Source organism: Seriola dumerili, unplaced genomic scaffold, assembly GCF_002260705.1.
Source record: "Seriola dumerili isolate Sdu_G_001 unplaced genomic scaffold, Sdu_1.0 BDQW01000105.1, whole genome shotgun sequence".
NCBI classification, from domain to species: domain Eukaryota; kingdom Metazoa; phylum Chordata; class Actinopteri; order Carangiformes; family Carangidae; genus Seriola; species Seriola dumerili.
The window spans coordinates 1,236,625-1,249,764 of NW_019174360.1; the positions used below are offsets into that span (position 1 = coordinate 1,236,625).

A 13,140-nucleotide genomic window follows, 5' to 3' on the forward strand; every position below is an offset into this window, starting at 1 on the left:
TTTGTTTACATAGGCAGCCTCATTATTCAATCATCAGTCAAGTACAGGACAGACAGTAAGTTTTACCCCTGCCATATTAGACTCTGACAACAACCTGTGAAGAACGAGGTGAAAGAAAGAGGGAGGGAAGAAGGGTGAGACGGGGGAGTGACAGAGAGAGAGAGAGAGAGAGGTGGTGGGAGGAAGAACTGGAGGCTGGAGGACATAAGAAGAGAGGGAGCAGCGGAGGAAGAAGCACGCACCTTGAATTCAGGTAGGACATCTTCAACTCTTTTTAAAAAAATTAAGAATGCACACGCTCTGCTACGGTCTCACATTTTATTCTTAAATTTGCATCCTGAAGGAAAAGCCTCTGTTACGCATCCTCAAAACTAAAATCTGTCTTCTTGAGGACATTTGCTGCCTGCAGATTTCTTTGTTTTAACTGCCTGAAGTCATTTTTATCTAACATTTCAAAGAGGTCTCTACCTGTGGGCTCTCTGCTCTGTGACTCGTGGTGAACGGCTCCATTGTTTGGTTTGGATGCGCTGGAATGCTCCTGGACATCCTGCACAATCCTCTCAATTATGAATGCTATCATTTATTCTATAGTCTCAGCACCTTGGCAAAGGTCGCTGGGTAACTTAGCAACTAGTGCCTCTCATTCAACATTAAAGTCAGGTAACATAAGACGACGCAGTGGCCTCACTCCAGGAGAGTGACACGGATTTGTTTGTGACACCGTTTACAATTTCCCCTACTTCTGACCAACAGGCTGATGTCTCTTTACCTGTTGACCCATCCGTGCATAAAATGAAGTTTTGACATTGACATTTCCCATGATCAACCCACTTCTAATTTCTCCTTTAAGTTCTTCACCAACTGTCACCCACTGATTTTATCTTTAACATCTTTTTAAACATGGGAAACAGATTTTATCCTTTGACACTCTGAGGTCACATGTTTCCAGAGGGACTTTATTGTGAGCGCGCACAGGTAAACTGACACCTCACCCTTTCATCCTTGCAAAAGCCTTGTTGTTTTGCTCTGGGGGGGAGGGCGGTGTAAAATGCTCTCTAACTAGGTCTACACCATTAACATACAATATACACGCCGGTACCCACAACTGCCAATGCATCATATGATCCACTTTAAAGACTCAATAAAAAAAAGACAGGAGTGACGCCTCCCCTGGCAGCCGCTCACATACCTCGGTTTGCTGGTGAAAGACGGAGCTCAGTTTCAATGCCTTGAGCAGATAAGAGCTGCTCTCTCCACCAAACGTGACAATGGGGGTCTGTGCTGCATTCAGGAAGCAACTATCTGATCTATTGGGGTTTCACGATGAGTGACGTTAAGAGACGTGACTTTTAAATCTCATTAAAAAAAAGTTATAAATACTGATGAATTAATATGATTTAGATCAAAAAGCACAGCAGTAACTCAACAAACTGCTGATTGACATCCAATTTAGGACATTTATTGTTCTAGCGATCAGTGGCTGACGACAGGCGTTAAAGTCTGAATACAACGCTGACCTCAGGGAAACAGCACAGCGGTTATCTGAGAGCACTTTAGAGTCTCGTGAGAAACTGAATATTGCGGGGGATGGATAGAGTTGCAATGAAAGGGAACCTGTGTCCCAGTTTTTTAAAAAACAGTGACAGAAATGTACACAAGTCCTCACTGGGTCGACAGGTAGGTCAGAAAGATTTCTTGAGGGATTGAAGAGACCAAGATTTTCTTATCGCAAACAATCCTGAGCTTCTTTTCAATTTTATTCTGCCTTTGTAGATGTAGGGCAGCGTCGTGTTGAAACCCTTTAGTTGCATCTAAGTACATGTTGTGCTACCTTTAAATACTTTGTTGTAAAAGATACAGGTCTTTTTCTTGGGTGTTTTTAACGCCACATTAACAGGGGTTTTGTTTTGCCTTTTCTCTGTCTTTACAGAAACACACTCAAAAAGTGGTAGAGCCCCATTTCTCAAGAGGACTGTTCAAATCTACTATCCACGATGTTAATGCGGTCTCATTCAGAGAGGAGAGCCCTCCTTGGGTTCTCAGCCCTGCTGACACACAGCGCTCCAAAACAGAGGGACGTGACCTCCCCAGCTCCTCCGCCGGTCACCCCACTGCAGTCCGTCTTTGCACCCATATCTCTGACCTCTCCGCCCCCCTGGGTTACTCAGGCCCTTTCCAACCTGGAGCAAGGAGAACGGGAGCTGCAGAGTCTCCGAGAGCGACAGCAGGCCGAGGTGGAGGAGGTGAACCGTGAGTTGGACAATGCGGTGATTGAAGCTCAGAGAGAGGAGCGGCGCCTTCTTGAGAAGATTGAGCGGGACCACAGAGATGCCCAGGGGCACCTCAGTCAGGTGAAGAGGGAGAATGCTGCAGCGGTGCGGGTTGTGCAGTCACTTGTTGACCAGCAACTTAGAAAAATGGGGCAACTGAAGGAGCAGATACAGAGATGGGGCAGTACCGCCGGTGGATCCAACAAAAATCAGCTCCAAAGAGGGGTGGCAGAGGTCACCCAACCTTGGGAAATCTCTCTAACAATGAAAAGAGTCAGTTTCTTACCAAGCCCCGAATCCAAGACCTTAAGCTTGGGGGAAGTTGATGTTCGTGAGCAAGGTATGACCTACCCCATTGGTGTCTGCGGTGTCCAAGGACAAAAGTGTGCCTTGCACTCAGGGGATACGACCTTCTCGAACATTACCCCGCTTGAAATTCGGAAGGAACCGCAAGCAAACAGAGCCGGACAAAGGTACAGTCCCGATGAGGCCAATAAGACAAACATGCGCGTTGTCCGGAAACTGCGTCTATCAAGCTCTACAGAGAACGAGGACGAGCTCAAATCACCCACCGTGAAATCCCCCATACAAAGACACCGTGGTGCGTCTGAGTCGTCTCAAGATGAAGAACTGGAGTCTGTGTGTTCAGACGCACTGGGGCAAGACCTTTTCCTTGCCATCCCACCAGTCTCCAGTCAAGGAGAATCTGAAGGTGACGAATCCGACGGCAGACAAAATGGACCACGGAGGCGCCCCACACTGAAGGGTAAGAGGAAACCAAAGGCCCTCGTCTTGGTCTCACGTGGAGAACCGTCCTGCCCCCCCGAAGAAACTGACGAAAAACGCTGTGATGCCGCAATATCTCCGAAGACCAGGAGAAAAGGTTCCCTCTCGAGGCGCAGTCTTGTAGATCTCTCCACTGGACATCGTGCTCGCTCCCAACAAGCCCTATCCAAGAAGAACTCAAATGAACCAGCAGCGTATAGTGGAAGCCCTCCATCGCCAGCGGACAGTGAGGATTCCTGTTACACCTATACTGTGAATACACCTGTTAATGGATCTCTTAAGCGAGAGCACTGCCGCTCAGTGTCCACAGCTGATCTGTCCGGTAAACTACACCCTTTAATTAATGGTGACAAGAGTGAGCGCAGAGGAATCAGAAAGGTGAACAAAATGCGACTTGCCTCCGAACCTTCATCTCTTGAACAAAGCCAAGCATCCGACAGGAACACCATGGGCTCTGAGGAACGACAGTCGAGAACCCAGGCTCGTGTTACACAAGGTTCAGCTTTAAACCGTGTGAGCAGATGTCTGTCCATGTCAGCCATCGAAGGTGACAAGTTACATCAAGGTAAGGAATCACATCCATTCAACAAGGACAAAGAGATAGTTGTACCAACTCTGAGGGAACTGGAGGAAGAAGGTGGTTCGACTGTGCTGGACTCAGCTTACCTGGTCAAACAGTTTGGAAAACAAGGATCAGGCCGCACTGACTTCAACCTGCCAAGTGGCGTCCACGCAACTGTCAAAGGGCAGCTATTTGTGGTGGATTGTGGAAACGCCCGCATTCAGGTGACTGATCTCCAAAAGAATGTCGTACAGCAGGTGTCTCCTTCAGGATCAGAAAGATCTTCCCGTATCTGCAACTACTTTGACGTGGCAGTGAACTCAAAGGGCCTCATCGCCCTGACCTGTGCCGCCGAACGCGCCGTGTTGGTGTTCAGCCGTCACGGACGCCTCCTGCAAACATTTGGAGGCACAACGATTGGTTCCACCAACGAAGAGCTGGACGCTCCCAGAGGGGTGACCGTCACCCGTCGAGATGAGTTCTTGGTCGCCGACATAAAGCGCGGGACTTTAACTGCCCTAAAACTGGACCCCAAGACTGGAGCCAGGTTGGAGCGCACAGTGGTGAGTGGGTATCACAGACCCTACCTGGTGGCAGCCTGCCTCACCACCGGGCTCATGGCAGTATCAGAACGAGGCAACGAGACTGGACGTGTCCCGTGCATTCGAGTCCTGGAGCCCGGCTGGAACACCGTCCGAATCCTGGGGGTTTGCTCCGGTTTGGGGCCGGTCCTGACCTGCCCTTGGGGCCTCTGTATCGACAGAGATGGGGACGTCTTGGTGGCGGACTGGGGCAAGCAGCAGCACCGTGTTCTCTTCTACCCGTCCAAGGGTGTCGGCTGGCCTCTGGTGACCGATAACCTGAGTAGCCCGAGGGGCCTGGCTCTGCTCCCTGATGGCCAAGTGGTTGTGTCGGACAGTATGAACCATTGCGTCAAGATCTACCGCTACAAGTGAACTACAGAGGATGCAGAAGACGGAGACAGAAACAAATATGTATGGAGCTCTGTGATAAACTGAGAGAATTATATTTGTAATAGCAGGCAATATCCTTGGAAATATATAAAGTGGGTTTCTTTGACTATAATTCAAAGCCTCTACCTCTTACGTGTTTTAATTTGATAAGATGATGTTAAATGAGTTTTCAAAATGGTGATAATGCATTATGATATATATAATCAGTAAATTCAAGGCAAGTGTTAGTAGACTGAAAGATTAGTACAAATTATTTTCACTCCATCTATTAAGAAAAGATACAAGTGGTAGAAACACTATTGCATGCTTTTAAATTGACCTTGAGTGTTTCTAATGTATTTCTGTGTACCTCATTCATATTTAGAAATTTTGTGAATCTAATTAATTAATAATCAAGATAAATTTGAGAACTCTCAATGTAACCAGCAAATCAAACTGTTTAGTCGACTTAAGGGGCTTAAAGACTTTTGTACTGCCAGTTTCTCCGAGTAAAAAGGAATTAAACTTTGATTCAAATCTTAGTTTTGCATGATTTTGTTGTTCCTTGGGATTTTGCCTAAGCACATATTACTACACAACCACAGTAGTTGTTCATTAGCTTTTGGGCATCGAGAACGACTGTCTGTATTTCTAGAAAAGTGTGTCACGAAACATGGAAGGGGATTTAAAGACTCTGAGACGCGGTAAAATATTAACCAAACAGATCAATAATTTCATTTGAAATCCACATCAAAAAAAAGGTAAACGATTTCCTCAAGCAGTGAAATAGATTAATCAAAGATAGATATTGTGCTTGACGGCAGTTACCAATATAGGTTGTGTTGCAAATAACGTTCACATTTTTAAAAAAAAAGATAAGCAGATTACCAAAAGCATGATTCTGAAGCCTCATTTTGCAACAACCAAATTTCCAATAACCCTTCTACGCAAACAAGACACACTCAGAGTTTCCTAACATGTCCACCCACACACACATTTCAGTTTAAAAGCGCAGGTTCAGCTCCTGCACAGCTTCACTTCACAGCTCTGCTCCACAGCGAGACTCCACATCAGAGGACTTCATCAGGACCGCACACCATGGACCTGATCACCAAAACTCTGTTCCTGTGCTCAGCACTCGCCCTCGCTAATGGAGCGCCTGCGTGAGTATTGTATGAATGAATTATTAAAACTGAAAATAGGCTGTTCAGATCAGGAGGGTTCGTCCTCATCGGCTGCACTGGTGACATGTATTCATCAGTTTATCTTAAAGCTTCCTGTCCTGTAATATCACAATATATGAGCAAATATCCATATATGCAGGAGGTAGAAAAATAAAGATATATATATATATATATATATATAATAAAACAGGGAGATGTTGAGTCGACGCATGGTCATTTTTGTGTAATAAATTTCATTAAAACATAAGGTGAGTGGTCAGTAACTCACCTGGGTCAAACTTACTATTCTGTATTTACTCTAAGTTTAACGGGTGCAGAGGAGACGGGGCAAGTCACTGACCAGTCTTTTCATAACTCTGTTTACCTGTTCACAAAGTTCACCTGCTGCATCAACTGAACAAACAGAAGAGAGCTGAGTCACCGTGTGACCTCAGTGGCCTGTCGTTGATTGACCTCCTGTTTTTTGACCTAAGGATTTTTAGGAATCAAATATAACGAGTCTTTTTTTATATCATCCACAGACACACGCAGGACGCAGCAGCACACGGTGGGTTTTTAATTAACACGTTAAAGTCATAATAACCCTCATTCCTCACTGGTCTGGTATAAAGACACTAAGGATCAATTACAGAAGCAATCTCATAGAGACAAGCCATTCTCTGGCTACGTTTTCTATGTTTACCATCATTATATATTACATTAATGGTAATTATAGTTATATTATCTCTATATTTCTAACTCTGGAATAAAGATGGAGAAGCCCATGCTGCTGTGCCAGACCGGTGTGCAGGTATTGAGTTTGACGCCATCACTCCTGACGAGAATGGAATAACCTTCTTCTTCAAAGGTGACTCTCATTATCATTATTTAAGTCTTATTTTATATATTTTTCCAAACTGAATATATATGTGTTGCAGTGTAAGAAAAATCCTCTGATGTGTTCTCAGGTGCTCACATGTGGAAGGGTTACCATGGTCCAGCTCTGCTCTCCAACCAGTCCTTCAAGGAGCTGGATGACATCCATCACATCGGCCATGTCGACGCTGCCTTCCGCATGCACAACCCCGCGAACCAGGACGTGCACGATCACATCTATTTCTTCCTGGTACGAACCTCAGATGTGTTTTCATTTGTGATATGATTCTGCAAAGAAACAAAAAAATAAATAAAAATCAGATGGAGAGGCAGAGAAGTGTCTGTCCCTGATCTCGGCTGTCGCTTTTCTAAATCTCCAGGACGACAAGGTGTTCAGGTATTTCAACCACAGTCTGGAGGACGGGTACCCGAAGGAGATCCAGGAGGAATTCCCAGGAGTCCCCACTCACCTGGACGCTGCGGTGGAGTGTCCCCATGGAGAGTGCACCGAAGACTCAGTTCTCTTCATTAAGGGTGTGTTGGCATTCAATGCAAAAACATTCATATCACAAAGTCTTGACTGTAATTAAATACATACAATTAAAATAAATGAAACAAACAATGGAAGGAGCTACAGAGAGAGAAAGTTTCCTTTCTCAGTATTATAAAGAGAATGCTTCCCCCTAGTGGAGGAAATCAGCTGCTGCAGGAGCAACGTTTGTCAGAAGCAGCTTTAAAATAGATAAAATATAGTTTGCAAGCTTTTGCTCTTCATGCTTGGAACATAAACTGCACTGAATACCAGGAATTAAAACCAATTAGTCACATTTAAATGATCTGACTTTTGTAATACAGCATGTTTACAGTATATCTGACAGGAAGTGGTGCAGATATCGGCAGAAATGTTTATATTTTTAAGAACTTAAGCAGATTAATCAGTTAAATTATGAACTCTGATGTAATTATATTATTGTAAATAACTGAGCACATGGTGAAGGTTACTGATAAGACTTTTTCTCTAACTAAAAACCTAATTTCTCCCCACAGGACATGACGTGCATGTTTATGATATTGCCACAAAGACAGTGAAGACCAAGACTTGGGCCCACCTGCCCGTCTGCACCTCTGCTTTACGCTGGATGGAGGGCCACTACTGTTTCCATGGACACAACTTCACCAGGTTCAACCCAGTATCCGGAGAGGTGAGCGGCAACTACCCAAAAGACGCCCGCGACTACTTCATGAGGTGCGCTGACCACGGTGAGTTCATCGGGGGAAAGAACGGTGGAAAATGCACTCAGGTGTATTCTGACTGAAGCATTTAGTGTAATCTTCTGTGTTTCTCTGCAGGTCATGGAGGTGGCTCTAAAGTCCGGAAATGCAGTGAGGTAAAATTGGACGCCATTACCACTGACGATGCAGGCAAAACATATCTCTTTGCAGGTAAAGTCACAGACACAAAATGACAGTAATAGTAGTTTATAAATTAATAGTTCAACAACATTTTAAGAAAACTCCCACTCCCACGTCTGCTGATGCCTGTGATTAGCTTAGCTTAGCATAAAGACTGGAGGCTAAAACAGGTAGCTCTCGCCAAAGTTCAAAAACAGGCTTCCTAAACAAAAACAGTCTCAGCATGTAGGTTTGTAAAACTTTGTATATTTACTTTGGCCTGGCTAACTGTTTCATCTTGTTTCCAGTCTTTATGCTAAGCTAAGCTAGTCACCTGCTAGCTGTAGCTTCATGCAAACCTCAAACTACTGCAAGGATAGCAGTGGGAGGTTTTCCTGTTCTTCCCAGTGCCTGTATGAAAGCAGCATTACAGGAGCTAGGTGAATGTCAGAGTTTTGAACAGAGCTAAGCTAGCTGTTTCCCCCTGTTTACAGTCTTTATGCTACGCTAAGCTAATCAAATCTTGGCAAGAAAGTATTTCCCAAAAGTTCGAGCTATTGTTTTCCACTTGTATGACCTTTGAGCTTACTGTAAAGCTTTGACAAAGAATACACTTCACTCTGCTCAGGTCCTATCTACATGCGTCTGGACACCCATCGTGACGGCTTTCACGCCTTCTTGATCACCAGGACGTGGAAGGAGGTGACCGGCGGGGTGGATGCCGTCTTCTCCTACTCTGACAAAACCTACTTGATTAAGGTAGACCTTGATGTAACCACTCACATTTCTCCGCCGCTGGCATTAGAAACCTTGAGTTGTGTTGAAATTAAAACTAAAATCCTTGGACACACCTGCAGGACGATCAGGTTTACATCTACAAAGCAGGTGTTCCCTACATCCTGGTGGAAGGCTACCCCAAGACCCTGAAGGAGGAGCTTGGCATTGAAGGACACGTGGACGCAGCTTTTCACTGTCCCGGTGAACACACCGTTCACGTAATCCAAGGTAAGGTCACCAAATCTAAATATAAAAAAAGCATCAAACAATATATTAATGTTTACTTTGTCGACAAACATCTTTACACGTATTTCTTTCTAAAAGGACAACATATGCGTGACGTTGACCTCACTGCCACGCCCAGGGTGGTGACCCGAGACGTGCCCTTGCCCGTGTCCGACATCGATGCTGGTTATTGTGGCTCAGACGGAGTTAAGATTTTCAAGGGCTCGCAGTTTTACCACTATGAGAGCCCCATGATACTGGCTATGGGCAAAATTGCCCCTGAGCTTCATAATATCACCCCAGAAATGATGGGATGTCAGGAATAGGACTCAGGGAAGAGAGGATATTTCACAGTGATCTGCCACCCCGAAGCAAAAGGAACTAAGTGACATCTGTCCGTCTCAAAACCATCTCACTCATTAAACTCATATATGAGATTGTGAAAAATCCTCCTCCCCTGCAAAGTGGAGTTTGAGTTCTTTGGTGAATAAAAAGAAAAAATAGAAAAAAGAAAACTGGAGTCAATTAATCCGTCAATTTCAATTTTTTTTTACTGTTTTTTTACTGGTTTGTTATTTTGGGTTTGCAGATTTGAAACTGAGGCTTGTCACAATGATTGTGAGGAACAAAGTCGGAGGGAAACTTACTAAGTAGTGTCAGAATTTGGCCACTAGAGGACCTACTGTTCAAATGAATGTGCTGCTCTGGAAATGATGTGACAATCAGATTCACTGTTAACCGAACAACGTCTGCACACAGGCGTGTAGTGAGTGTTGCTACAACTAAATGATCAGAGGAACGGCCACACACACTTTACAGATTACCAAAGAACCTGTTTCATATCATCATCATATGAAATTCAAATAGGAGAAAAAAAGCAGACAGGACCGGCCTCAGTGATCAAAGAAAAAACAAGAACAGGAAGCCATGATGAAGAGTTTCAAAATGAGTGACTGACAGATTTAAATGGGGGGAAAAATAAACTTCAATTTGATCAAATACAATTTCATAATCTCATGACACGACCATAATCAATGAGTCAGGCTCCCAGTCTGTGTTTTGCATTCAGTACATGCAGTGAACTGGCTGCACTGACTCTGAGATATGAGTCATAAGGTCCTATTGCAGACGCCTCAACAAGTCGAGTCCATCCAGAGATCCTCTCAAATCTTTCTCAAATGTTCGCTATTTAAAATCATTAGTACCTGTTTTTACCCAGGATGCCTGTGTCTTAATGGGATGTACTGATGTCACGCTGAAGGGACACATAAGTGGTCTAAATGGCTCTTTCATAAACAGTAAGTGTCTGTGTGGTCAGCCCACGTGCTCCTCTGTTGAGCTGAAGTGCAGCTCTAGTGTGAAATGTAGGGTTAAAAGAAAAGGAAATAATGATTCTATAATATCACTTTCACATGCAAGTAATGTGCTTTCTTGCATATATGTCATTTCTAACACACTGTGAATACTATGATGTAATCTGGATGGGTGTTAGCTCACTGACATCTTTCAGTTTATCAGGTCATTTCAACACCAACCCCCTGAAGCTTAAACCCACCAAACAGTGCTGTTGTATATTTCATTTCATGTCGTTTTAACATTCACATCATTCTTACTTTTTTATTTTTTCTCACCAAATATCTTGTGTGTTCAGCTCCTCGTGTCTCCGTCCTCTCTTCATATTGAGTTGTCAGTGATTTTTCGGGGGAACGAGCTGCAGGTGTGGCTGTGCGCTCGCTAAGAGCTCTCCACGCAGGTGTGAAGCTCTGCAGCACTGGCCTCAATTTAGAGAAACTGCTGGTGGCCACAAACTTTATTTCCTGCAAGAAAGAGGCTGAAACACTCGTCCAGCTGAGCCACAACAGAATCACAGACTGATTTGATGCCAAAAAAAACAGAAAATATTTTTTGATGTTCTCAGTCTTCAATTCAATTCTTGAGTTTCCTGCTCATTCTAAACCAATAAAGCCTTCAGGAATAAGGTTCATATGGTTTTTAAGCTGCATTGCTTTACTGATCATCTACTTTCCTTTCAGACAGCGATTTGGTTCTTTAATATTTAATTTAAACTTTAAATGCAAGTTATAGTCAATTTAATTTACATAATATTCTCTGCAACAACAAAGTCAAGCTTTGCATTTCCACTGTTTTCCAAAGCTAAAACATCACGTCTACAAAGAACGTGGTTATTTTATTGATGAGTCCCGGTGTCTCATTATGACAATATACAGTACTGTCACAAACTGTCCATGCTCATATTCGACCATATAGACACGTACGCAGCAGCCTGCAAGAGTCCAGAGGTCGGGACGGCATTAACAGGCATTCAAGGCCTTTTCACTCCCTGGAGAGGTTTTTGTTCTGCCAAAATCCCTGGGACTTTCAGCATGCATAAAGGAAGTGCTGCCCTCAGCACAGCTTAATGGGCGAGGCCATGAGGACACACACACACACGCACACACACACACACACACACACACCGGAACACACATGCACGTGCACATAGAAACACCAATGCACATACACACATGCATAGCAGACAGTATGCGCAGTTGTCATCACACACACACACACACACACACACACACTGAGCCACCAGATATCAGGCACAATCAATAATCAGGCCTGACATCATTCTAAAATAATTAATACACATACTCTTATTTTATTTTGCTATTTTATTTTCTTGTACAAAAAGCTGCATGTTTGAGATGTTATCAGTAAATATGACTGACTGAATGTCGTATTCTGACATTTATATTTGTTTATTCTGAAAAATAGTGTTCACCATTTGTTTTGTTTTTTACTGGTATCTTTAACTTAAGGAAAGCTAATGTGCTAACAGCACTCTTCATCCACAGGAAATGTAGTTAATTGCAGTGTGTTAATTAGCCCACCTACTGTAACCTATTATACTTATCCAGTATGATTTAAATGTACAACAGTACTGCGTCCCTGCAGGATCACATATACTTTTTCTTCATATACATGCGTGCTAAATTGACAATAACCGACTGAAGGCACTAGAGAAAAAAATCCACATGAGAAAGGGTTCATCCTCTTGGGAGCATGGGTCTGTGTAGTATAGTGCATTTAATTACAATCTGAGTGTTAGATTTTTATATTTCTTGTGTTCAAGTGGAAAATATTGACCTGTTATTGGGACTAGAGGAACAGTTAAAGGCTCATCAAAACATTACTCCTCAGGAGAACATGAACATCTCCGTCAAATTTAATTGAAATCCAGCCGATTTTAATATTTTGATCAAAGGTGGAACTAATGTTGGATAAACTGGCATGTTTAGGCCCTATTTTTATTTTAACTAAACTGCCAGAGCTTCTGATTTCTAGCTGATGACCATTGCTTTTGCAAGCTAACAGTTATTGGCAGATTTTATCAGCTGTAGTTGGCTAGCGAGCTAGCTAGCTAACATTAACTAATGCTGTGTGCTTTAGTTGAAAACTCTTTTTATATTTCTGACTGACCTGTATGAAAATCAGAAACCAAGGAGTCTTAAATATACATTGATGGCTATGATATCATGTTAATTCTGCACTGTGTATGGTGAAAATGAGACTAAACACTAAAGCTTTTTATCGTAGAAAGTTAGCATCCTTAATCTATGTAGCCTACAGAACATGGAAATAAATGTTTGTGGATTGCTGGTATAGTACAGTGGTATATCAGTATTTATTCCTAATATAATATGTTATGCTCTTTATTAAAGACACACAGTAAATACTTTTTCTTACCCCTCGTAATTATGTAGTAAGCTAACTCTTGGAAGTAACATAAGAAAGCTACTACTGGAGATAAGAAGCTAGTTAGCCAGCCATGCTAACATTAATGGCTCACATTAGAGCAGATATATCTACTGTTTAATCCATTTCTTAGAGGTTTGCTCTTCTGTTTTTGGTTTCACTGTTTGGGGAAGGAAATTAGCGAACAGGAAGTTGTGTCACTCCGGTTTGATGGATAACTGCTCAAGTGGTTTTGGTTTCTGGACCCCAAATGGAAAGAGAAACAATCCGAAAGGAAAACGCTAACCATGACAGAATACCAGTATGGTACAAAAAGTTTATTCAGTAACAGTTCTGTAAACATCTGAGGTAAATGAACATTTACATCAACATGTTCT

At 43.1% G+C, this 13,140-nt stretch overlaps 1 protein-coding gene across 1 annotated transcript; it reads left to right on the forward strand.

Moving 5' to 3' along the window:
- The first annotated feature begins 5,600 nt into the window (after positions 1 to 5,600).
- On the forward strand, positions 5,601 to 9,519 carry hpx (hemopexin). The gene is made up of 10 exons (XM_022746454.1): positions 5,601 to 5,734; positions 6,277 to 6,302; positions 6,507 to 6,602; positions 6,703 to 6,860; positions 6,991 to 7,144; positions 7,658 to 7,870; positions 7,961 to 8,053; positions 8,631 to 8,761; positions 8,860 to 9,007; positions 9,104 to 9,519. Exons 1-10 carry the CDS (start codon positions 5,670 to 5,672, stop codon positions 9,328 to 9,330), a joined length of 1,311 nt encoding a protein of 436 aa, XP_022602175.1. The 5' UTR covers positions 5,601 to 5,669; the 3' UTR covers positions 9,331 to 9,519.
- Positions 9,520 to 13,140: the final 3,621 nt, after the last annotated feature.

Excerpts from the sequence above, each read along its gene's own strand:
- hpx (XM_022746454.1), top strand. The coding sequence starts at position 5,670 with ATGGACCTGATCACCAAAACTCTGTTCCTGTGCTCAGCACTCGCCCTC. Across the intron at positions 6,303-6,506 it reads GCAGGACGCAGCAGCACACG|ATGGAGAAGCCCATGCTGCT; the intron begins GTGGGTTTTTAA and ends TCTGGAATAAAG. Across the intron at positions 8,762-8,859 it reads ACAAAACCTACTTGATTAAG|GACGATCAGGTTTACATCTA; the intron begins GTAGACCTTGAT and ends ACACACCTGCAG.